Source organism: Peromyscus leucopus, chromosome 19, assembly GCF_004664715.2.
Source record: "Peromyscus leucopus breed LL Stock chromosome 19, UCI_PerLeu_2.1, whole genome shotgun sequence".
Lineage (NCBI taxonomy): Eukaryota > Metazoa > Chordata > Mammalia > Rodentia > Cricetidae > Peromyscus > Peromyscus leucopus.
This window is the reverse complement of record NC_051079.1, coordinates 2,978,703-3,003,320: the sequence shown is the minus strand read 5'-3', so window position 1 is coordinate 3,003,320 and position 24,618 is coordinate 2,978,703. Positions and strand designations below refer to the sequence as shown.

Here is a 24,618-nt window from a genome sequence, read left to right as displayed (position 1 = left end):
GACAGGGTACATTTTTATTTACCTTGTTAAGGATGCTGAAGTCTGGTTAATCCAGTCATGGACTGTGGTATAACTCCACTCAAATAGGACCCTCCCAGTGTGAGGGAAGCTTACATTTTAGTAGTTAGAGTTGCACATTGGCACTGCGATCTCCACAGGGTTCCACCACTCAAACAACATATTCTCCTTTGCCTGGAGTGGAAACAGGCAGGCACAGGGAAAAGTTTAGTCACCTGGGACTATATTTAGTTTGCGTTATGAACGCTCACATGTACGTGCACACACACACACACACACACACACACACACACACACACACACTTTTTAATAACTACACTGGACAGCCTAGCTCCTTCACCTTTACTATGTGTATACACTCCTCCCTAAAACAGTGCACCTAGCAACCTGAAAACCCCCTCAGATCCCTACCTGTGTCGTGGTGTTTAAACCCACTGGGAGGAACCAAAGACTTAGGCACAATTCAAATTTAGATGAAATGAATTCATTCTTACTGCTAGCAGTAAGTCCATATGGAGTCCATACATATGTCATGCAGAAGGAGGATTGTCTTGAGTTAGGGTTTCTGTTGCTGGGAAGAAACACCACGATCATGGCAACTCTTAGAAAAGAAACACATTGAATTGGGGCTGGCTTACAGTTTCAGAGGTTTAGTCCATTTCATCAAGGTGCTCCATGCTGGCGTGCATGGTGCTGGAGAAGTAGCCAGGGGTCCTATATCTTGACTTGCAGACAAGAGAAGTGGTCTGTCTCACTGGGCGTGGCTTGAGCATGTAAGACCTCAAAGTCTGCCTCTACAGTGACACACTTCCTTCAACAAGGCCTCCTAATAGTGCCGCTCTCTTTGGGGGCCATTTTCTTTCAAACCACCACAGGGATTAAGGTGAGATTTTCAGGCAGACATTAGAAAGGTGTGCATTACAACTATCCATAGAATCCACAGTTGGGCAGGAAAATTATTTTATTTCCCTCAGTTGTTTCATTTTTTTCCCCAATATATAGTAATAAAAAGACCATTTCATCCCCTTCCCGTAGAGATAAGCAGGTTTTCAGATGCAAAGGCAGCTGTTAATACCTCACAACCCACTGTCCTGTTCTTCCCTCGGCTGCAGACCACTACAGTCTCCCAGGCATTGCACAGCAAAGGTCAACAGCCCTCAAGGGATGCCTGGCTCCGTATTAAGTTTCTTTGGTCATCACAGATTAAAAGCATGAATTATTACTCAGGTCTGAACACTCTAATGACTAGGATCCAGCAGTTGATTCTGGGCAGGCCAAACCATAGTTCCAGCAGGTTACAGCTGGCTGTCATGTACCCACACCTGCCTTGCTCTGCTACCCGCAGCTCCCACCTCTGCGCAATAGCATAAGACTCTCCTGCCCTCACAACAATCTAATCTGGACATTTCCTATCCAAATTTATTACCAATGCATTTAAGTACAAATGCATTAAGTACAAAGTCCAAGAGGGTCAACCTGGCCTGCCCTGGCTTGAAATGTGTGTATGTGCAATAATTCATGCTGTATCCTTGAAGTGAACTTTTAGTGAGAATGTCCTATTCACTGTCTTAAACATATGCATAATTGGGCATGCATATGATTAAACCAGGTACATAGGGAAGGGACATGCATAGAAAAATGAATCTATGATCTAACCAATCAAAGTAGAGAACCACTCAAACCAGTCCTCTTAGTACCCAGCCCCTCCTTTTAGAGCCCATAAAAAGGGTCCCTGGCTGCAGCCTGAGCTCTTGAGTACTCCCACCTGTGATACCTCAGTAAAACCCCTCACTCTATCCCCTACAGACAAAGAGAAGCTTAAACCAGAATTCCTAAGTCTAGATAAGAACTTAGACCCCTTTATCCCAGGTGACTGTATCTGCTACAGGGACTTTGGAAAACACAGTCAGGATATTCGACCAAAAGACTAAAATGGGAGGCGGGTTAAAATAAATTATATGGTCTGTGCCTTTAAGAACTAGCCTCACAAAGAAAGGGGAGAGCTCCTTCCAACCTCCCTGCTGTGAGTGAGAGATTTGGAAGAGCCTCCCTGGAGGCTTGTAAACTTAGAAAACACCTTACTTTTGCATTCTGTACCTAAAGTCTCCAGTGGCGGCTTTGGGGACTCGATCTAGGCACAACAAGATCCTCACTCTATTGTCTCAAAAAGGGGGTCTTAGACAAAGATATCTCAATATAGATAGACCCAGGCCAATTTCAAGTCCCCAGAAATGATGGTGCCAGCCCCAGGAACTCAAAAGAACAGAGTCAGGATGTCTGAAGGTAACCAATTAACCATGAGATACCCCTCTCCAGAGATAACATGACCAGACCCCGGAGATGAGTTGTAAAACTCCTGCCGAGGCAAACAGATAAGCTAGAATAAGATAAAGTTCAGGCCCAGGAAAAACTGGACCAATCAAGGATGGACCCGTACTAACCCCCTCCCCTCTAAGAAATTTTATGGGTTTTGCCTATAAAAACTAATTTCCCCAAGAAAGAGTAACTCTTCCCTGCCTCACTTGAGATGGCTTGAGATAAGTTCCCTGTCATGACTTGTAACAGATCAACCTTGCTTTTGCATTCTGGTATGCTCGTCCTTGGTGGTCTCTCTGGGGGTTACGATCTGGGCACAACACCACCCAAGTCAGTTCTGATACGTAGCCTTCTTACTTCCAATAAAGTCATCTCGCTACTCAGCCTTAAACACAATGGTGAGTGAAAGAAACTGCATAAAAGAGCTACAGTTGTATTTACATGACGTTCAAGGAAAGCAAAGCCAACGTGTAGTGGTAGAAGTCAGTTGGGGTTACGTCTCGGGTGGTAATGGGTCATGAGAGTTTGGGGAAAGGTATAAACAAAGCTTCTGGAATTTGAGAGCCTCCCATTCTCTGTGGATGGCGATGGCTGTCATTGTCAACCTGATGGGGTTAGAAACACGTGGAATCCACATGTTTGTGGGTATGTCTGTGAGGGTGTTCCCAGAGAGACTTGGCTAAGAAGGGAAGACCCACCCTGAATGTGAGAAACCTCATCCCATGGGATGGGGTCCCAGACGGAGTTAAAGAGTGTGGTAGATTGAATGTCATTGGCCCCCATCAGCTCATGGGGAGTGGCAAGATTAGGAGGCGTGGCTTACACAAATAAGTAGCCCGGGAGAGGAAGGCATTGTGGAGAATATGGTTGACAAAGGACAGTGTGCTCAACTGTGTTGAACGCTACGAGGAAATCAAGGGAGACGAAGGCATAAGAGAACGGCACATAATCAATAATGGCCTTTAGGAGAGCGGGGAACTATGGGATTTCTTTGGCTTGAGAGAAAGGGGGGAAGCTGGATCTTTGTGTGTGTCTGAAAGCATATATGTGAGTGTATGTCATGAGTGTGTGTGTGAGAGAGTGTGTACATGTGTATGAATGTGTGAGAGTATGTGTATGACTGTGTTAGTATGTGAGTGTATGAATGTGTGTGTATGAGAGTGTGTGTATACATGTGTGTGTGAAAGTATTGCATGAGTATGTTAGTGTGTGTGAGTGTATGTGTATGAGTGTGTGTGAGTATATATATATGTGTGTGTGTGTGTGTGTGTGTATGTGTGTGTGTGTTAGTATATGTGTGTTTATCAGCAACACATATCATAGGATAATTTTCTTTTTTTTAAATTCCAACATGCAATTTATTCAAGATATAAGGCCGATTGAGATTCTCTGCAGAGCCCTGTGCCTCCTTCTCTTTCAGATGTAGAATTCTGCTGCTGGCCTCCTGCCCCACACATCTCCTGGGACCAAGGCTGGATGGGGACTCTCCAGGGCTGCTGGCTGCTGGCCAGCTGCTCTTCCATTTCACAGACGGACTTGCTGAGGCAAAGAGGAGGGACTTAGACATGAGAAGAGTCCTTGGGTACGCAGAGGTCAGGATTGTCCTTGCTGTCTGTCTTTGGGTATTATGCGTGACAATGTGTATCAATACACCTTGGAATGACAAGTGAGTCAGGACGCGTGCTGGCGAGGGCTGTGGAAACCTCGATTTGACAGTCAGTGTCATTTCATCAGCATCCAGCAGCTTGGGAGAGGCTTCTGAGCGGAGCTAGAGCACCAGTCCACTCATTGATGCTTTGCCCGAGTGACCCAGGCCCTCCTCAGCAGATCCACAGGCCAGGGGTCTTCAGGCTGCTTCTAGCCGCCTGCTTTCTACAGCAGTAAAGCGGTTCGTGACATCACAATGAAGATGGCAGTTCATCAAAAGTCACCGGCATTAAGAAGCGATCCGATGGTGAGGGTGGTAAAGTAGGCATGGCTCACCTCTGGATTTTCTTACTAACAACCTTTTGCAGGGGACTAGGGAGAGAACTCAGTCAACACAGTGCTGGCCTTGCAAGCATGGAGACGTGAGTTCAGTTCCCAGAACCCACGTAAAAAGTCAGATACGGAGGCATGTGCTTGTAATCCCACTACTGGGGAGGGGAAGACAGTGGCCAGGCAGCCTAGCCTAATCCGGAGCCCTAGGCCCCAGCCCCAGGTGAGAAACTCTGTCCAAAAAGCAGGGTGGGGGCTGGAGAGCGCTTGCTGTTCTTGCAGAGCCTTGTGACATCCAGCTCCCAGCACCTACTTTGGGCAGTTCACAACCACCTGCATCTCCAGCCACAGGGGATCCGATAGCTCCTGCTGGCCACTCTAGGCATCTGTATTCCTGTGCACATACCCATACACTAACTTACAAGCATACACATTTTTAAAATAATCTTTAAAAGGAGAGGGGATGGCTCAGTGGTTAAGAGCACTGGCCGCTCTTCCAGAGGACCTGGGTTTGGTTCCCAGCACCCACATGGTGGCTTACAGGTGTCTATAACTCCAGTTCTAGGGGATCCATTGTCCTCTTGTGACCTCCATGGGCACCAGGCACTCACAAAGGGCACCGATATACATGCAGGCAAAACACCCATACACAGAAAACAAAAATTAATAAGTCTTAAAACACACACACACACACAAGACAAATTCTATCTGAGCAATACCTCTGGCCTCCATACACACATATGTGCATAAACACAAGAACACACAAGTATGTATATATATATATGTGTGTGTGTGTGTGTGTGTGTGTGTGTATTCATATATATACATACATATATAAGCTTTTACAAAACAATGTGAAAATAAGTATATCTAAAAAAGTATATAAAAGTCACTTACAAATAGGTAGACATTTATTCTTATAATTAAAAGAATATAAATTAAATCCTGTGGCCATTTTAAAAACAAGAAATAAATGATAGATTCTCTATTTCACCAATCAGAATAGAGGTTGTGGTGAAAGAGGAGGAACTCAGTAATTTCCGTGTGTTGCTGGCAAAGGCTTAGCCTGAAACCTTTTGAAAGGCAGCTTAACAACAGTCAAAATTTAAATGTATATTTCCTTTGATTAAAATACATAAAATTATCTGTAAGGCACGTTGCTATGTGCCTGTAATCCCATCTATTAGGAGGCTGAGGCAGGAGGATTATAAACTTGAGGGCCAGCCGGACAACTTAGTGAGAGCCTGCCTCAAAATTAAATAAACAGGGGCTGGGAATGTAGCCCCGGGGCAGAGTACTGGCTTGCCATGGCCAAAGCTCTGGGTTCAACCCCCAGCACAGGGAAAACTTCCATTTTCTTCAGAAGATTACAAAACTTTAATTGCATCATTGTTTGCTACAGCAAGTGCCAATAGGCACTTCAGTGGGAGGTGTTTGAAAAAGTTATCTCACGGATCAAAGACACTGGCACAGGCACTGGAGGCTCCGCCTTCATCTGCCAGCTAAACACACACACACACACACACACACACACACACACACACACACACGACCATGGCCCAGGAAAACAGGTTCAGGTGCCCCAAATACCATGTGCCAATGTGGTAGCTGCTTCACAGAGTTTTTATAGTTACAGAACAAAGAAAATAATAAAGGCACATTTTACAGAGGTTGGTGCAAGGATCAGGTAGACAAATCACAGCAAGGTCAGGGAACCTCTGTGTATCTGCCTCAGATGTTATCTCTTGATATTTTTAGCCTTTGGGTTGGTAGAAGATAGGGGTCTCATTGTACATTTCAAAGGGATTTCCCTAATAGTCCCAAGGACATTAGGTCAAACACAGAGGTGGGTGATACATGGCTAGAGAGCCTGAAGGAACTTGACTCTGGATCTGCAACATTCTAGCTCTCCATAAACACGGAAGCTCTAACCAGTCAATCTGCCTTGCAGAATGTCTGAAATGGGTGAGGCCTTCTTCTGGGAACTCCTGTTCACTTCTCTCTCCCTCTCTCTCTCCATAAGGAAAATCATCAATAGCTTTTAGTACCAAGAGGAAACAGAGTGCAGGAGGAGTAGAGACTTTGTGGAATCCAGACAAGTTGGGGAATGTAAGGACCTTTAGGGAGGGAAAGCGGGGGTGGGGTGTGGGGGGGTGGTATTGTTCAAGCTAAAAGCCTCTGTTTGGGTCTCATCCACGTTAAAATAATTTTCACAAAGAGAAAAAACTCATAAAAAGAGAAAATACAGCACAGTGGAACATAGACTGTCCGTCATGGGGAAGTATAAGTGATTATTTTTTTAATTCTTGTCTCTAGATTTTTGTGTATTTTTTTTATTTCCACGTAAGCATGGGTTCGCTGCTAGTCCGTCCTCGGCCGGTAGGTGGTGCTGTTTAGTGCTTTCTCAAACCTGGTCCGAGTTAACCGAAACCAGATCTGGTGTGGGAAGCGCTGCCACACTGAGCTGTCAGATCCCAATAGGGTCAGGCCACTGCTGTCACCGCCCCGAGCTGGCTAGAAGATGCGCCAGCACCGACCCCTTTTGGGTAAATGGGATTGGGAGAGTTGATCAGAGTACTTGTCACGGCCCAAAGAAACAGAGGTTGAAGGCTGTTATACAGAGAAATTATGTCCCGAAAAACCATGAATAAATAAATAAATAAACAAATATATAAGTAAATAAATAAATAAAAAGCAAATAATAAATAAATAAACAACAGAGGTTGAAATGTCTCAGCGATCCGAAGAATGGGTTCTTATTAGGAAAATTGCCTCGAAGTACTGGTGCTAAAACCTTGAACAACCTCTCCAACCCAGAAGAGGGGGGAAGGGGGAGCACTAAGTTAAAAATATCAAAGTCAGATGTTGGAGTAGTCCAGAGCACCATCCCGGGACGGATTTTAAAAGTGCAGCTTCCCAGATGTGAGAGATCCCATCCCCAAGGGGCGCGCAGGGATGGCGAGGCATCAAAAAGCTGGACTAGTTCCCGGGGAGGTCTCCGGCCTGCGTGGCTTTGGCGAGGGGTCCTGAGACTGCGCTCCAAGACGTGTCCCCGAGGAGCGGGGCTGCGAAGACTCCCGGAGGAGGGGAGCGGAGCTCGGCAGAGAGCGCGGGCGGGCTCAGCTCGGCTAGGGCTCGCCCCGCTCTGCGCTCTAAGCCCCGCCCAGAGCTCCTGACCCCGCCCCCTGGGGCTCCGAGCCCGGCCCCGCCCCGTCCTTCCTGACTTGCGCGCGCAGCCTGCGCCTGCCCCCTAGTCGGTCAGGCGCCGGTCCCGAACCCGCCCGTCCAGTGTCGCGGCGCGCTCGGGTCGCGGCGCACGGCGAGTCCTCCCGAGGTCCGCAGCCCCGCGCGGCCCCAGCATGAGCGCGCGCCACCCGGCCCTCGGCCTGCTGCTGCTGCTGCTGCTGTGCCCTGCGCAGGTGAGCGGCTTCCAGAGCCCGGGGCGGGCTGGGCGGGACGCGGCGGGGCCGTGCGGCGGCTCCGGAGCTGAGGGCGGGTGCAGCCGCGGAGGTCGCCTTCTCCTGTGTCTGTCCACCCTCGTGCTGTCCTGTGGTCTGGAGAGGTGACAGCGGGGGCCGCTATTTGGCCGGCTTTGCGCTCATTCCAGCTGTGGTCACCTGATTTAGGATGTGGGGCTGGAGGGACAATGGGTGCAGAGGTTAGGGACTTTGCTTGTTTTTAGCCATTTAAAACAAAAACAGATTCTACGTGCACACGAACTCTTAAGTTTACTTAGCTCCGACTGCATTATTGCTCCTTGTCTCCAGACGGTGGAGGCGGAGGAGAACAAAACGCAGGCACCAAATTGAACCAGTCTTGAGTACTTGAAGTGAATAAGCCCGATCTAAAGTGTGGGTGGCCTCTTATCACGTTCATTTTAACGTTTCAGGAAACAGAGGCCCACAAATACAATAGGCCCAACAATTAGCTAGGGACAGAACAACACCTGGAACAGTGTAGTGACTTCCCTCTTCTGGCTTTTCGTTGCTGTGGCCAACTTGGGCACGGGTGTGTCACTACTGTTGGTGTCTACAGTTGTCTCATTGGAAACAATGGGTGTGTTTGTTTGGGGATGCCTACAGAGGGGTACTAATTAAACCAAATCAGGATGACTGAGTCACTGGAATTCTGTGTCTCTGTGTCCACTAACTCCCCTCTAATGGACTTATGGATTATGACAAGGTGGTGAATCAGAAGTGAGAGCAGATGAAGGGCTTACCCGGTCTTTAAATGTCTGTGCAGTGCTCAGAGGGGCAAACTGGTGCGGGCCCCAATAGGGCCTGGGAGCCAGGAAAAGCACACGTGCAGATACCAGGCTGAACCAAAGTGGCTGTTTGGGACGGGCCAACCCTCGCCATCTCTGGTTTTGGGTGTTTGACTCAGCCTTGATTTTTTTTGAGATGATAAATACCTCATCATTACTGAAATAAGTTAGTGTGTGGAGAAGCCGTTTCCCTGCCTAATGCAGTGCCTTAGAGAAAGTGTCAGCAATTTCTTTTCCCCAGAGTTTTAGGTCAGGACCTAATCGGCAGACTTCACATTATAAAGTGGTTTAAACTTATCTCTGCTTTTACCTCAAGGTAGCCTTCAAGGTTGATAAGCAATAAGCTTCTCTTTTAGTGAAGTAGACCAGAAGTTGATTCTCTTGCAAAATGCCTGAAAGTCTTTCCAAAGTCCTCTCAACTAGAAACGCTCCCATTGTTTTAAAAATCGGCTTCCTGCGATCTGGAGGCTCCCGGGGCAGCTGAACTGATGGGGGTGGGGTCTCTGGTTTTAGAACTCACACTGAGCTCTTCAGGTTTCAGTCTGAGCACCAATCAAGTTGCTTGGGGATGAGAGGCATCTGTCCTTTGGAAAATCTAAAATGCATTTGGAGAGATTTTGGGTTTTTTTTCCGTTAAATTTTTCCTCTTACAGATGATGGAATAACATTGCCAAGTTGAGTGTTCTGTTTTCCTGTTTGTTTTGGCTTTTTTGTGTGTCAGGGTTTATCTCTAAGGGCCCAGGTTCTGATGCTCACTGTATTGCCCAAGTGTGCCCTGAATTCACTGTGAACCTGCTTCAGCTCCCTAAGTGCTAGAATTATGGGCATGAACTACTGCGCTGGCTTAGACAACTTGTTTTTAATGCCTGTGTTTGCTAATTGTCCTGGTGTGCATGCCTTTAATCTGAGCCCTGGGGAGGAAGAGTCAGGCAGATCTCTGTAAATTTGAGGCCAACCTGTTCTACCTAGCAAGTTCTAAGCCAGTCAGGTAAATATTGAGACCCTGTCTCAAACGTACAAACAACAACACACCTGTGTTCATCCAGGTATGAAGACAATTTGGGGAAATAAGCGTGTCTCTCCTGACTTTTCTTTCTTTCTTTTTCTTTTTTTCCTTGAGGAACTTGAAATGTGTTGAGGTCTTAGTACTCATTAAACATATAAGTGGCTTTTTCAGAGATGATCTGGAATGGGTTAATCTTTTAGCCTGGAGGAAGGATGAATAACTTGGTGAAATTGGAGTTGGGTATGTGTAATCGCTAGCTTCGGTCCATCAGTCAGATTGATGGAGTAAGATTTGATAACATAAATTACCAACTTGCTGAATAGAACTTTGTATTTCTCCGAATTTATTATATTACCCAGAACAAAGAGTCCCTCTGTTGAGGGACGCACAGGCACCCTCTCCTGGCTAAGCCTCTCAGGCCACTGTGAAAGAGACGCACTGTTTCAAGCATGGCGCATCACCTACTGGGAAGTCTGGGCAAGGCCATCTCAGGTGCCCTTTCCCTCTGTCACCTGGGGCCTGCAGAGGGTGTCTGCTCCCCAGACACATGAGACCATTTGCTATCAAACCCACACAAAGTCTTTGCCAGACTGCCAAGGTCCCTGTTGCCTGGAGCTTTCTTGGTGACGCTGTGCAGTTCCCCAGCCAGGATGCCTTCCCATGGAAGTTCTTAATTTTTGCTTCAACTCCTGCAGTGGCCTTTTCTGTTTATAAAGTCTTTGAACTCAAAGGCCCGAGTGTGGGGAAGGGGGCCCTAACCCCATCTCTCCCTACTAGAACTCCAGTCCCCCCTATAAAGTCATATTAACTGTGCCTACTTTCCAGGATGTTTGTAGGTTGTTTTGTAACTGAAATGCCAAATTACAAGCCCCTTGAGGGCAAGAACTATATTTTATCTCCAAGTGGGGCCAGGACTCTTGATATATGGCTCTTTTTCATCATTATGTCTCCCAGCCTCAAAGTGGATCTTGAAAAGGGACTTAAATATTAGTTGTGATCAAAAATGTATTTGCAGGGGCTGGAGAGATGGCTCAGCATCTGGGAGCACTGGCTGCTCTTCCAGAGGACCTGGGTTCAATTCCCATCACCCACACGGAAGCTCACACCCGTCTGTAATTCAAGTTCCAGGGCTTCTGACACCCCCACACAGATATACATGGTGCAAAACACCAATGAACATAAAATAGCAATAAATTATATATATAATGTGTTTGCAGTTGATTTCTAGTGATGATGGTGATTGACTGTTTTCCTGGCTTGTGCCTGTGTGTGGTGGGGGAGGTGAGGGTGGTTATGTGTACACGGAGGGCAGAGGTCAAGTGTCTTCCTCAGTCACTGTTCACATTTTTTTGACACAGGGTCTTTTACTCAACCCGGGGCTAACCTATTCAGCAGATTATCTAGTCAGTAAACCCTAGGGATCCATCCTCCTGTCTCTGCCTCCTCAGCTCTGGGTTATAAGCACGTACGACAGTGCCTGACTTTTGACATTGGTGTTGGAGAGCCAGACTCTGATCCTCTCAGGCTTGTGTGGCAAGCACTGATTGACCAACTGAGCCACCTCTGGCAGCCTGTAATGTTAGTCTTTGGAAGATTTGTTTAGGTAACAGAAATTTAAAAAAAATGGCTTAAAAAAATAAGTACGTGTTTTTAAAGCCCTCTCATACAGTGAATAAGCTTCTGGAAGGATTTGAAAGACACTCTAACACTTTCTCCTTGATCGGTTTTCTGTCCTTTTCCTTAGGTCACACAAGAGGAATTCAAATTAATTCCCTCATCATAAAGTAGGGCTCCGGACACAGTGTAGGATGTGAAGATCCAAAGACCCAGCCCGTTGGGAAAGCAGTGTGTACGCTGTAACGGGCTGTGTAGTGTCAGCTACTCTCTGTCTGTCTTGTGCGTACTTAGTGGGGAAGACTGGGGGAGATGGTGATGTGGGAGACAGGCTCAGGTAAGATGAGGACAGGTTGTTCCGGTGTTGAGCCGAGCTCTGAGAGTGAATTGTGTGCCAGGTGACCAGGAGGAACCGGGAAGGTGGAGGACAGCCATAGAAATGATTCACGGTAGAGGAGATGAAGTCACTGATTACCCTAGTTTAATCATTTCATGTCATATATTGAATTATACTATATTCTATAAATACATACAAATATTTATTAATAAAAAACTAAAAATTACTAAATTGGAGCAGGGCAGGGCAGCAAGTGAAAGTGTCCAGGACAAGCCTGGTGACTGAGTTCAGTCCCTGCAGCTCACTGGGAGGAGAGACCCGACCCCCAGAAGCCGTCCTCCGACCCCCAAGTGCTGCACTGCACACACGCAGTGTGACAGTACCGAATCTTACACGGCAGGAAGCAGTCCAGTTGCTAACAACCATTCACTGAGCTGCATGTGATGAAGGGGTAAATCATGGTGTATAAACTATCTTCATAAAGTTATTAAAATGTCACACGTGCTGTGTACACCCGCTGGCCTCCGACACCTCCTAAGAGCTGGGGTGACAGTGTTGTGTGGCCGTGTTTACTAGCAGGCAGTGGGAGCGATTCTGGATTACAGAGGATGAAAGACATAAAAGTAGCTACCCGCTTTCGCACAGTGTCATGATCACACAGCTAACCTTGTTTTGTCTTCACAGAAACCCTGCAGTAAAAGTATATTTTTCCTGTTTTTAAGATTTACTTATTTTTGTATTTTATGTATATAGCTGTTTTATCTGCACCCTGGAAGAGAGCATTGAATTTCATGAGACTATAGTTACGCACAGTTATGAGTTACAGTGTGTGTTTGGGAATTGAACTCAGGACCTCTGGAGGAGCAGCCAGTGCTCTTAGCCCCTGAGCCTTCTCTCCAGCCCCTTATATATATATATATTTTTTTTTTATCAATAGGAACACTAAGTTCGTGTTTGTCTCAAGGTCACAGGGCAAGTCAATGGCAGCCCAGAGCTTGATTTCTGCAGGTCCACTCAAGTTCACGTGTGGCTACCTGATGATGGCATTTAGCAAGCTAAAGGGAGTGGGTGTCCAGCAGTGGGTGCCCAGCAGTGGGTGTCCAGCCGTGGGTGTCCAGCAGTCACCCCCTTCGGCCAGCCAGGCTCCTCAACACCTGCTCCTGTCTTGGGCGACTAGTCTGCTGACCAGGGCCCTCTACAGATAAATACAGCGCTCACGTCACAGTTTTGTCTTAGAGCTGTGGCTTTGGGGCTCTTCTCTGATCCCATATGAGCTGAAGCTTATACATGTCTGTCAGGGACTAGTTGTGTGGCCTTGGGCGAGGTAAAGGCTTGTCCGTGAAATGAGAGCCCGTCTCATTCTAGAAAGAGTTGACTTCAACACTATATACAGGGCTAGTCTTGGTGTACACAAATTCTCCTTTTCTCTCTCTTCTTTTCTTTCTCTCTCTGTGTGTGTGTGTGTGTGTGTGTGTGTGTGTGTGTACATGCCAGGCTGGCTTTGAAACAGAACCAGCGGCTCTACCCCAGAAGTCAGGTCAGGCCGCCTCCTCCAAGTCCTGCCGTGTTTGTTTAATCTGTCTCCCAATTCCAAAGGGACAGCAGGCAGTGTCGTCTCTGGGCAGGGTTCCCTCCACCCCATCCTGCTTTGTGGTGACTGTCCATGCACCCTAGAGAGGCCGTGGGGCGAACCAGCAGCCACCCGGCCTCTTCCCTCTGGGATCTGGAGCTCGCCGTGTCTCGGGTCCTTCTGTTGCCCTCAGCTGTCCACAGGGGTAGTCGAAGTGGTAATCCCAGCTGTAGCATCATGGTTGGGCGCTGGCAGGGAGCTGAGGAACTGTCGGTCACACTGAGAAGTGAGTCACCACTTGACAGCCACCTAGAGATGTGAATGACCGAGTCTGTGAAGGAAGGGCACTCGGGGACCACCACCGCAGGTGGGGCCGCCTGGCTGAGGTGTGTCGCTGCCCAAAGCCGGCTGCAGTTTGAACTGTGCGGGCACGCGGCTTGGGAGGGTGGGAAGTTCAGAAGATGGACTGGAGAACATTTGTCTTGGTTCCCAGAATTATGTCACGAGCTATGTGGCTTTGGAATATCATTTCTGGCCTTAGTTCCCTTGCCCGTAAGATGTTCATGTTCCGTGTGACGGAGTGTTTGAGAAATAAACGAGGTGAGTGAGAAACCACACGACTTTGTTCCTGGGGTGCCATTGGCGTTCCTTCTGGATCTGTGAGTTCGGACCTTAGCAGGCAGGATTCACTAGAGGCCTCCTCCAGGAGTGCACAGCTCTCTTGCTGGCCTTCAGGGTTTCTTTCTGTGTTGTGTGGGTAGCGGCCCTCCATATGTGCTCATGGACAGTAGAGTGGGGTCAGCAATTGTAGTAGCTGATAGATAGCAGGCGGGTTAGTCTTTCTTAAATCTTCCTGCACTGACCAGGTAACTGTTGGAAGCAGTTTTCTGACTCAGTGATATTCCTAGTAATTAAACCACATCTTCCCTATCTCTCGAAAGTAGAGACTGTCTAGTCTTGTAACTACTAAATCTGGGTTGAAGCCGATGCCCATGAGTTCTTCTTGTCTCTGAGCTTAGGAAACCCAGTGAGAGCAGCAGGCAGCAGACTGGCCCAGCCAGTGCGCTTGTCAGTGGAGTTTTTTTGGGACGTGCCCATTCACCTACTTCTTCTTGTGGTTGCATTGGAACTTCTGCAGTCAGGGTTGAGTGTCTGCCACAGAGACCTGGAGATGTGAATGAGAGTCATTGTCTCCGAAGCCTGTGTGGCCCTCAGAGACAGATTATCGGTGCCTAGCCCTAGTGGATCTGCAAGGGAGCTCTCAGGATGTGACCAACACACGTGGCCTCACTGGGAAGACCAGCTCTGCCTCTGAGCTATTACGGCAGCTCACCTACTTGGGGAACACGGGCACTAGGCCAGAGTGGAAGGGTCAGAGTTCAGCTAAGGGAGGAAGTGAGTCTTGGGAGAGGCACCTACGAAAAGGTCACCAGAGAGGGCAGACAGGATGGGCGACACAGAAGACACAGAGAGGCTTGTTTTTCTGTGGTGTGGAGTTTGGCCCTAAGGATCTAGATAAAAATAACTGAGGGTAGTTTAAGAAGAGCCGAACAGAGTGATGTGCGGAAGGGAGCTGGCCCAGCGTGCTTGTGGTTATGCCAGGTGATGTGGTGGGAACGTGGAAAGCCAGGAAGACCTGGTGTGGTCAGTCAGCACTGGTTCAGTCTGAGAAATGGGTAGGGGTGGGATCCAAGGGAGGCCTTTCAGTTTTAATTCAGTGAAAATCTGGGTATTTGTGATCGGTGTATATTGACTTGCAATTAAAGAAAAATCTGCAGTCTTTAAAAAATATTTTAGGAATGAACAAAAATGTAATACGTAAGTAGTGTTATCCTTTCAGTTAAGAGTATCTCTGTAAGAGTGGTCTGTATGAAAAATACATCTGGCTATTGGCCTGAGTGTGCCAACAAAGTTCTAGTGCTGGACACACACACACAACACACACACACACACAACACACACACACACACACACACCTGCAACAGTGTTGGTAATTAGGTCATGTGCGTTCTGTGTGGACAGATCAGTGCACCTTTGTCAAGATGAGCGAGTAGTCCTCCGAGAGTGAGTTCCTAGTAAAGGGTGCGTTTAGCCCTTTCCTGGTCTTCTACCTTCTGCTGTCTGCCATGGCATATGGCAGCAGGAACACCAGATGCAGCCCTCCACCTTGGCCTAGCCTCCAGATCCGAGCCTAATACATCTCTGTTTATTACTCAGTCTCAGCTGTTCTGGTACAGCAGCAACATACAGACTGAAATACCCCAGTCCTTGAGTCAGTGGGGAATGCTGTTAAGACTTGGGTGTATGGTGTGACGCTCAGCTCGTGATCCCTGATCCTATTTGACCTCAGAATGTTGACAATCCAGAAGCTCTGCCGCCCTTGATACCAGACTCCATTTCATCTGTGAAGAACATCCGGGACCAGGCTCTCGTGTGTTATTTGGGTGGTAAAATACACGTATGACTTTGCCTTTGGCCTTGTTGAGTGAGCTCAGTGTATCACACCTGCACAGCCATGGCTGTCGTCTGTCTGTCTCCAGAACAAGGCTCCTGCTTGCTTTAGACTCGCTTCTGGTGAAGGTAGACCTCAGACATGGTGAGCTTCATTTGAATACTGCACATAACACTTCCTTCCATAAGAGGATGTTTCTGAGCCATGTGGTGGCGCACACCTTTAATCCCAGCACTCAGGAGGCAGAGGCAGGCGGATCTCTGTGAGTTTGAGGCCAGCCTGGTCTACAGAGCGAGATCCAGGACAGTCAAGGAGTGTAACACAGAGAAACCCTGTCTCAAAGCGGGGGGAGGGGGGATGTTTCTGAATTTAAAACCAGGGTATGTTTTGGTTGGGTGAGGAAGTCTTGCTGTGTAGCCTGGGTTAGCCTCCAGTAGCAATCCTGCTACATCTGCCTCCTGAGTGCTGGGATTAGGGCAAATGTCACTGCCCTAACCTTGGAATCAGGCTTCTTGTACTAAGTGAAGGCAGCTTTATGCTTGGAAGTCAGGTTCTTTGACTAAAGGGGAAGTGTATGGCTCACATGAGTTCCGCTTGCCCAGAGCATGGTGGCATTAGTGTGTGCTGCTGTGACCGTCTTGGGAGACTACGTGACATATTAGCTCTCCTTGTCACACAAGCCCTGGCTGCCTTCTGTGCTGTGGCGATGTTGAGACTGCAAATCCTGCCTCTGAGGCACCAGGTAGATTTCCCATGGGTTGCAGAGATGAGCATGGCCCAGCCTTGACTCTTTAGACCTGTAGTCCCTTGGAGCAGCAGCAGGAGGGTCCAGCCTTGTCTCTTTAGACCTGTAGTCCCTTGGAGCAGCAGCAGGAGGGTCCAGCCTTGTCTCTTTAGACCTGTAGTCCCTTGGAGCAGCAGGAGGAGGGTCCAGCCTTGTCTCTTTAGACCTGTAGTCCCTTGGAGCAGCAGGAGGAGGGTCCAGCCTTGTCTCTTTAGACCTGTAGTCCCTTGGAGCAGCAGCAGGAGGGCCCAGCCTTCCAGGCACCTAGGCCACAGGTAGGTGTAGTCCAGCTCTGCCTTGTCTTAGTCCAGACCTCAGATGTGGCACTTTACCTGCTCATCTGTAATTCCAGTACCAGGTGAGGCACAGATCTGTTTGGGCTCTGAAGGAGGGACACACTTAGCAAGTGCCTGAAGGGTGAGGATGGGAAATGTGCCATATCCTCCTGTGGGACTAGAACGTTTGACAGGTGCTCCGGGGGACATCTCAGTGCATCCACAGGTGCCCCAAGGGGGGTGGAGATTAGCAGGTAGTGAGGAGGACAGGGACCAGTGTGGAGGCAGATGGTCTCCTCAGGATGGGGCAGGGGATGGGAAAACTAGGACAGGGTGTCCAGAGCCCTTTTCACGGGCAGCAGGGGAGGGTGGGTTCTAAGCACATGAAGACTGCAGGCTGCGGGAGATGGCTGAGCAAGGGAGTCCCACCAGACTGGGTGGCAGTCAGCTGTGCGGCCCCTTTACAGGGTGAACTGCTGCCAGAGGCCCCGGGTGTGGAGGCCTGGAAAGAGATTACTTTCCTCAAGAACCAGAGGCTGGCAGGCAGCTGGGCAGAAGTGTGGAGAGCAGGGGAGGTCTGTGAAACCAGTCTTAGGCAGGGTCACAGCAGGAAAAGTGATGTCACATGCTGTCCAGTGAAGAGCTGGGAGGAAGCAGGCTCTCCTTGCTGTAGTTGTGAAGAGAGGCCTCGCCCTTCAGTGCTGCTGGGTGAGATGCCTGGGCTCTGCCCTTACAGAGGTGGAGTGGGCGGGGTAACTCTGAGAAGGGCCTTAATTGTGGAGTTGATTACCCTTTATGAGGAGTCTGTGCCTGGAGCCAAAAGGCTTCAGTTTCAGTCCTGGCTAAGGCACTGTTTGTGATCTTGCACAGATTGTGTATGTGTCTCCTAGTGCTTCAGCATGCGCATCTGTGGATACACGAAACAACACGTGCACTAGTACCCGGTCACACTGCTCTGAGGACTGACACCGAAGCCTCGGGCTCCTGCTGTGGGCACGGTGATTCTGGGAGATGCTAGCCCAGCACTGGGCACGGTGATTCTGGGAGATGCTAGCCCAGCACTGGGCAAGGTGATTCTGGGAGATGCTAGCCCAGCACTGGGCAAGGTGATTCTGGGAGATGCTAGCCCAGCACGGCCAGGAAGCTGCAGAGTCCCTGTTCTGTTGAGATGGCTAAGTAGTAACTCCCTCCAGGTGACCGGAAGTACTGACTTCTTGGGATCCCGAGCTCCCGGCCCCCCCTTCCTTCCCCACTCCTTTCCAGGGGGAGGAACACTGGGCTTTGAAGTCAAGGACAGCAGAGACAGGCTGGTCATTTTGATTGGCCTGGTGACTGACTGGGCTTCTGTTGCAGAGGGCTGTGGATTTGGCGCGGATGCTTGTTGATCTGGGACTAGTTAACTGTCACCTTGCTTTTTTTTGTCTCGTCCTTTGTTGTGGGACATGCCATCTGGTCACATTGTTGGGATGTTCTACTCAGAACCTGCTTTGGTGTCAGCCCTGCTGAATCAGTTTTTGTTTGGCCTTGCTCTAACTGGCCTCCGGAATTTTCCTTTGAATTCTGTCGTGAGACTGACTTGGCAGCTAGTAGAGTTCTGAGGAATGAGAGAAGGCTCCCTTGTGTTTAAATTGTACTGTCAACTCGCCCCCACCACCTCCAGAGTCAGCTCTTGCTTTTTAAAACTTGAGTTACATTGGTAACCACCTGTCAGCTGGAAGGCCAGAGCCGAGGTTCTCTGCTGGAGCTGCTGGGTTTGGTTTAAAATCTTGACACTTCCTCATTTGGATGATCTCCCCCCGCCGCACCCCTCTCCACCCCCCACCCCCGCTGTGGTCTGAACAGTGAGTTCAGCGAGGGGGATGGTGCCAGACTCAGGCAGCCTGGGGAAGGAGCTCTGGAGCTACAGAGTTAGACTCTGTCCTTTGTCTCAAAAGGACGGGCTTGTGTGGGTTGGGGCGTCTGTGGTTTTGCTTTGCCGTTTTGAACCCAGGGCCTTCCACATGTTGAGCAAACACTCTACCCCTGAGTTTCATCCCTCTCTGTGAAGGCAGGGGCTCCAAGTTGCCCAGGATGGCTTCAAACTCTGCTTCTCCTACTTCCTGTTTCGCCCGCTCTCTGTGGTAGATGAGGTTCTGGGCATGCACCACAACATCTAGCAAACTGTAATTTTTAATTTGTTATCTAAAGGATGAATTCAGAAACAGGTTATATTGACTCTGGATCCCTTGACAATTGTGTACCCTGATCTGGTTGATGGGATTGTTCCACTTCCTTCCCCCTACCCCCATATTTTATGTTCCAGGGTCCGCATCTTAGCTGGGAGCTGAGGAATACTGACTTGCTCCCTCCATGTGTGTGGATTGGTCCGGGCGCTTCTGTCCAGTGTGTTTAAAGCTTGCCACCGGGGGTCTGGGATCCAGCTTGCTCCTTGGTTCTGTGCTTTCCCTGTGGGATGCTTACGAGCCCGTTTCCCTGGCCTGCTGGTCACCTCTGCCGAGTCAGCTGTAATGCAGAGTATGGGCTTGCTTTGGCCGGCATGCGTGGACAGGGTGGTGACTCACGGAACCCTTCCTTGTCTCAAGTTCTAGGCAGCCTTGTGACTGTCACATGGGGAATGTGAGTGGCTCTTGACACATCTTTTCATAGGAAGTTTTCACGAGTTAGTGTTGCCTAGGTGATAGTCCTCAAAGTCGGCACGTGCAGTCCTTGGCGTTCTTCTTAGCCCTCAAGGACGATGTCCATTCTTTCACACACTTTTAGGTAAGATTAGTGATATTTATGGTTTTGTTCTATGGGTTACTTTTGAATTACCAATATTATCTAACGTCAGTATATGTGGGAATGTTCTTTTGGTTGATTATCTGATTTTTTGTGCAAATGCCCCAACACCGGTACCTTGTAATCACTAACTTGCTGAGTGCTGTGTTGCTTCTTCTTGTACTGTGAGTCTTCCTGGAACTAGGGCCCTCTCCCGAGCACTGGGGAAGTCTGCATCTTGTAGATAATTTCCATACCTGTATTACTGACTTGACAAAGCCATTTGGGGTATTAAGTCTGGTTGCTTTTTAAAAAGATATTGTTATTGTGTGTGTGCGTGCGCGCACACATGCACACTAGGAGACCGGAATTAGGGGTCAGTACCACGGAGCTGGATTACAGGTGGATCCTCTGGAAGAGAAGGAAGCGCTCTTAACCGCTGAGCCGTCTCTCCAGCCCCAGGGCCTGGGTGTTTTGTTTTGTTGGTTTCTAGGACAGAGTTGGCTGGATAGTTAGCTGGTCTTTACTGTGCAACCCAGACTGGCCTTGAACTCATCATTTTTCTATCTCGGCCTCACAAGTGCTGGGATTGTTGGTTTAAGACATTCCCACCCCCCATGCCTGCCATGTTCTATTTTAATATTTCTTGGCATGTTTAACAACAACCTTTGTTGTTACTTCATTTTTAGGTATCATTGAAGGTTCTCCGGCTGAGCTCCTTTTCTTGCTAAAATCTGCTTGTCCATGTTGACTCTCCGTAGGTGTTTTCACAATCCTGTGTTTGGTATGGAGAGTGTGGAATTGCGGTTGGAGATAAGAGGTACAACTGTAAATATTCTGGTCCACCAAAACCCTTACCGAAGGACGGATATGACTTGGTGCAGGTGAGTGTGCTGTTTTGAGAGCACCAGACAACAGGCATGGGCAGTAGCTTGTGCAGTGAGTGGTGCTGGGAGTGCTGGAGGCGAGACTGAGAGACTTAAATCCGGGTGCGTGCGTGTGTGTCAGTGTGTGTGTGTCTGTGTGTGTGTGTGTGTGTGTGTGTGTCGTGTATGTGTGTGTGTCAGTGTATGTGCGTGTGTGTGCGTGTGTGCGTGCGTGCGTGTGTGTGTGTGTGTGTGTGTGTGTGTGTGTGTGTTAGGAGAGGGTCTTGTATCCCCTGCTCCAGCCCTGAGGATTAAATCTTATCCTAGACTTCAGTCTGTACCCCAGGACGCTGACCGCTGACCGATAAACCGGCTCCAGGCTTAATCTCCCAGGTGCTGACTTTGTAAGTCTCCTGGAGTTTCCCAATAGCGAGTTCCTGTTTAGAGCTGACCTTGGTACCTCAGATACTACTCTTTAGGACTTCTGCAAAATGTATTAGAAGTTAGCTTTTTTTGTTTGTTTGGTTGTTTGGTTCCTAGATTTCAAGACTTAGACTCTGTCACTAAGAGGCTGGGAATTCTCTTCCCGTTTTAGGGATTTCTCTGTTCCCCTGCGAGCCGTGAATTCTGGCTCCCCCCGCCCCCTAGGACTCTGCTTTTCATTAGCATGATTCTTAGGGCTGTTGGGAAAACAAAACTGGGAAATGTCAAGCAAAAAAGACTGCCTTTGTAGGCTTGACTGCTCCGCGTGGTACTAGATCTTCTAAACACCTTGGTTCCTTTCCTCAGAATTAGTGCAAGTTTTGACTGTCCCTGGAGTGGTGAGTGGATGGAACAACGTGGCTGAACTTGACTAGGCTAACTTGTGGGGCAAAGCAGTAAAGGAAAGGAAAAATAAGTAGGATTGTCTCTACGGCTTCCTGTGAGCCCACTTTCTGGCCTTCCAAAGGGCTCTGCGAGAACGGCGTGAGCAGCCTGAGCGCCGGCACATTGCCCCTGCTGACATGCTCTCCCATCCTCTCCCCTCACAGGAGCTCTGTCCGGGATTCTTCTTCGGCAACGTCAGTCTCTGCTGTGACGTTCAACAGCTTCAGACGCTGAAGAACAACCTGCAGCTGCCCCTGCAGTTTCTGTCCAGGTAGGCTGACCACTGGCAAGCGGAGCCGAGGGGCTCCACACGCAGTGACCCTCTGCTGTGCCTTGGAGACTCCGGGAGGGCACTCGGGGCCTGTTGGAAGGGAGAAGTCACCCGGCACACGCAGTTCTCCTCCTGGTTGCATTCAGAGTTAAGACTTGGTTTCCCCTGAGGTGTCCTGGCCCCCAGGGGAACTGCACGGGGCCTGTGGCCTTTCAGAGTGGTCGCTGGTGTCCTGCTCAGGACCCTGGTCCTTCATCTGTGTGGTCCCCAGGTTGTCTCCCCCTCCCCCCGTTGCTGCCCTGCTTCGAGCTCTCATTGCAGTTATTTATTTATTGTGTGTACACACGGTGCACACGCACATGGAAGTCAGAGGTCAGCTTGTTGGGATTGGTTCTCTCCTTCCGTCCTGTGGGTCCTGAGGATCAGACTCAGGCCATGCAGCTTGCCAGCATCCCACGGCCCTTGCCTGTCACCCTTGCTGTCTCTGCTGAAACGCTGTGCTAGCATTAGCTCCTGGGTCACCCCGGGCTTGTGTTGATGTTGAGCTTGTTCTAGTGCCCGGCAGTGTGAAAAGATGGTACAGTGGACGTTCCTCAAGCCTACCTAGCCGTTTTCAAATGTGCCGAAGAACATGGTGGTGTTCTAGAGCGGCAGATGGTGGTGCCTGTAAACTATGCAGACTTTAGCACACGGATAGAGGTGGATGAGGAGATAATGAGGGAAGGTGCTCTCTGCAGAGACCACTGTGGGCGGCAGGACCCTTCCCTGCTTCTTAGAAGTGGGCAGTTCAGAGTGGGAAACCATGGCAACGCTGGCCTCCCCAGATTACATCACAGGATGTAACAGTAGGTCAGAAATGTGCTCAGGCCACTCTAGGCTTCTGACATTGCTGGAGCCAGAGCAGAGTCTTTGCCGCTTTGTCCAAGCACACTTGTTTAGTGTCCACTCTAAGTGGTGGCTTCTGGTGTAAGCATCTACTAGAGTTAGGTTGCCCATGTTATCAGAGGGTCAAGCTGGAATTATACCAACAAGAGAAACAAACTAACCTGAGTTTTATGCAACTGTTGAAATCGATGATTGTAGAGATTAAATGAAGGAGGTTTGTAATTCAGTGGAGAGCAGTGCACCCTAGGAATGATTCTTGTCAGAGTGGTACAGAAATATGACATCTTTGGAATAAAGATAGACATCTCTAAATTACAAAGCACAGAATTCAGAAAAGCTTTCTTTTTTCTTTTTGAAATTACTTCGAATAAACTATATGTAATAGGAGGGCAATTTTAAAAGCTATTTCTTTGTTACTACAAGGTTCTAAGAATTTGTGAGTGTAGGGCAGGAAAGATGCCTCAGTGGTTAAGAGCGCTGGCTGCTCTTCCAGAGGTCCTGGGTTCAATTTCCACAACCACATGGCAGCTCACAACTGTCTGTGACTCTAGTTCCAGGGGCTCTGAAATCCTCACACAGACACACATGCAGGTAAAACACCAATGACATAAAATAAAAATAAATAAAATAAAAAGAATTGCTGGGCAGTGGTGGCGCACGTCTTTAATCCCAGCACTCGGGAGGCCGAGCCAGGCGGATCTCTGTGAGTTCCAGGCCAGCCTGGGCTACCAAGTGAGTTCTAGGAAAGGCACAAAGCTACACAGAGAAACCCTGTCTTGGGGGAAAAAAATTGCTGAGTCTATTATCTTTTCATGGTAACTTATTTGTCTCTTTTCACTAAGTTTTTAAGTATTCTTTAAATATTGCACCTTTTATTTTTGCTGGTCCATCTGAAGTCGTAAAACATAACTTACTTTTCCTGTAGATGCCCATCATGTTTTTATAACCTGATGACCCTGTTTTGTGAGCTGACATGTAGCCCTCACCAGAGTCAGTTTCTGAATGTGACGGCCACTGAAGACTATGTTGATCCTCAGACCCAGGAGAACAAAACAAACGTGAAGGAATTGGAGTACTATATCGGACAGAGCTTTTCGAACGGTAAGTGAAATACTTGTTACTCCTTTTAAAAGCTGGTGTCAGGGCACCAGATCGGGATGTGCACGTCTGTTGTGACCCTGGTGTCAGGGCACCAGATCGGGATGTGCACGTGTGTTGTTGTGACCCTGGTGTCAGGGCACCAGATCGGGATGGGCACGTGTGTTGTTGTGACCCTGGTGTCAGGGCACCAGATCGGGATGTGCACGTCTGTTGTGACCCTGGTGTCAGGGCACCAGATCGGGATGTGCACGTCTGTTGTGACCCTGGCAAGTGTGTGGAAAGTTACAGTTTTAGTGCCTTGGTCAGTTTTGCTGTTTTCTGGGACTTCAGCTACAACTATTAAAACAATCTCTTTAAATTACTTCTTTTAAAATTCTTCTGATTTGGGGGCTGGAGAGGTGGCTCAGCAGTTAAGAGTATATACTGCTCATCCAGAGGACCTGGGTTCAGTTCCCAGCACCCAGTAGAGTGGCTCGCAGCCCTCCGTGACCCTAGTCCCAGGGGTCCAGGGTCCTCTTCTGTCCTTGGCAGGCACCAGGCTCACTTGTGATACACACACGTACACGCAGGAAAAGACAAGTAAATCTCAAGGAAGTATCAAGTATTTTTAATCTTTGTTTGAAGTTACCATGTGGACAAGTTGAGTGTACGCTTGTTTACCTGTGTGCATTTTAGTAACTGTCCCACACCGATCAGCCAGACCTGACTGTTGTAACCTAAGAGACAGAGTAGAGATCAAACCAGGAGGCGGCAGAGAGGGTTTGATCCCGAGGAAACCAGTCACCAAAGGAAAGTAACCAGTTACAGCTGGAGCACCCCGTATGACAGGAGGAGCACCCCGTATGACATGATGAACACCCCGTATGACTTGAGGAGCACCCCGTATGACAGGAGGAGCACCCCATATGACTATGACATGAGCACCCCGTATGACTTGAGGAGCGACACCCAATAGCCATTGGAGATCACAGAGTCGTGAGAAAGGGATCCATCTACTTACTAGAAGTTACTGAAATGAAAGAATTCTTGAAAGAATAAAATGCTTCTGAAAAGGAATGAACAAATGACAAATAGAAGGAATTAGATCTTAAGACAGAGTAGTCATTGAAATGGGCTTAAAAATAGTAAAGTAGCCCTCGCTGAAGAGGTGTCTACGAGCAGTCTAAAAAGCAATCGGATCTGCCTGCGCCGTTCCCGGGCGTACACTCGAAGGACTCCGTGCCCCCCAGAGGTGCTCCTGCATCTGTGCTCATTGCTG

General features: G+C 48.6%; 1 protein-coding gene across 1 annotated transcript in view; it reads left to right on the top strand.

Annotated features, from left to right (window-relative positions):
• Positions 1–7,568: 7,568 nt before the first annotated feature.
• The window catches only part of Npc1 (NPC intracellular cholesterol transporter 1), a 51,996-nt gene continuing 34,946 nt past the window's right edge, over positions 7,569–24,618 (top strand). The window contains 4 exon segments of the mRNA XM_028876685.2: positions 7,569–7,730; positions 20,132–20,254; positions 21,268–21,374; positions 23,185–23,360. Of these exon segments, the coding sequence (XP_028732518.1) occupies positions 7,671–7,730; positions 20,132–20,254; positions 21,268–21,374; positions 23,185–23,360 (466 nt within the window). The 5' untranslated portion in view covers positions 7,569–7,670.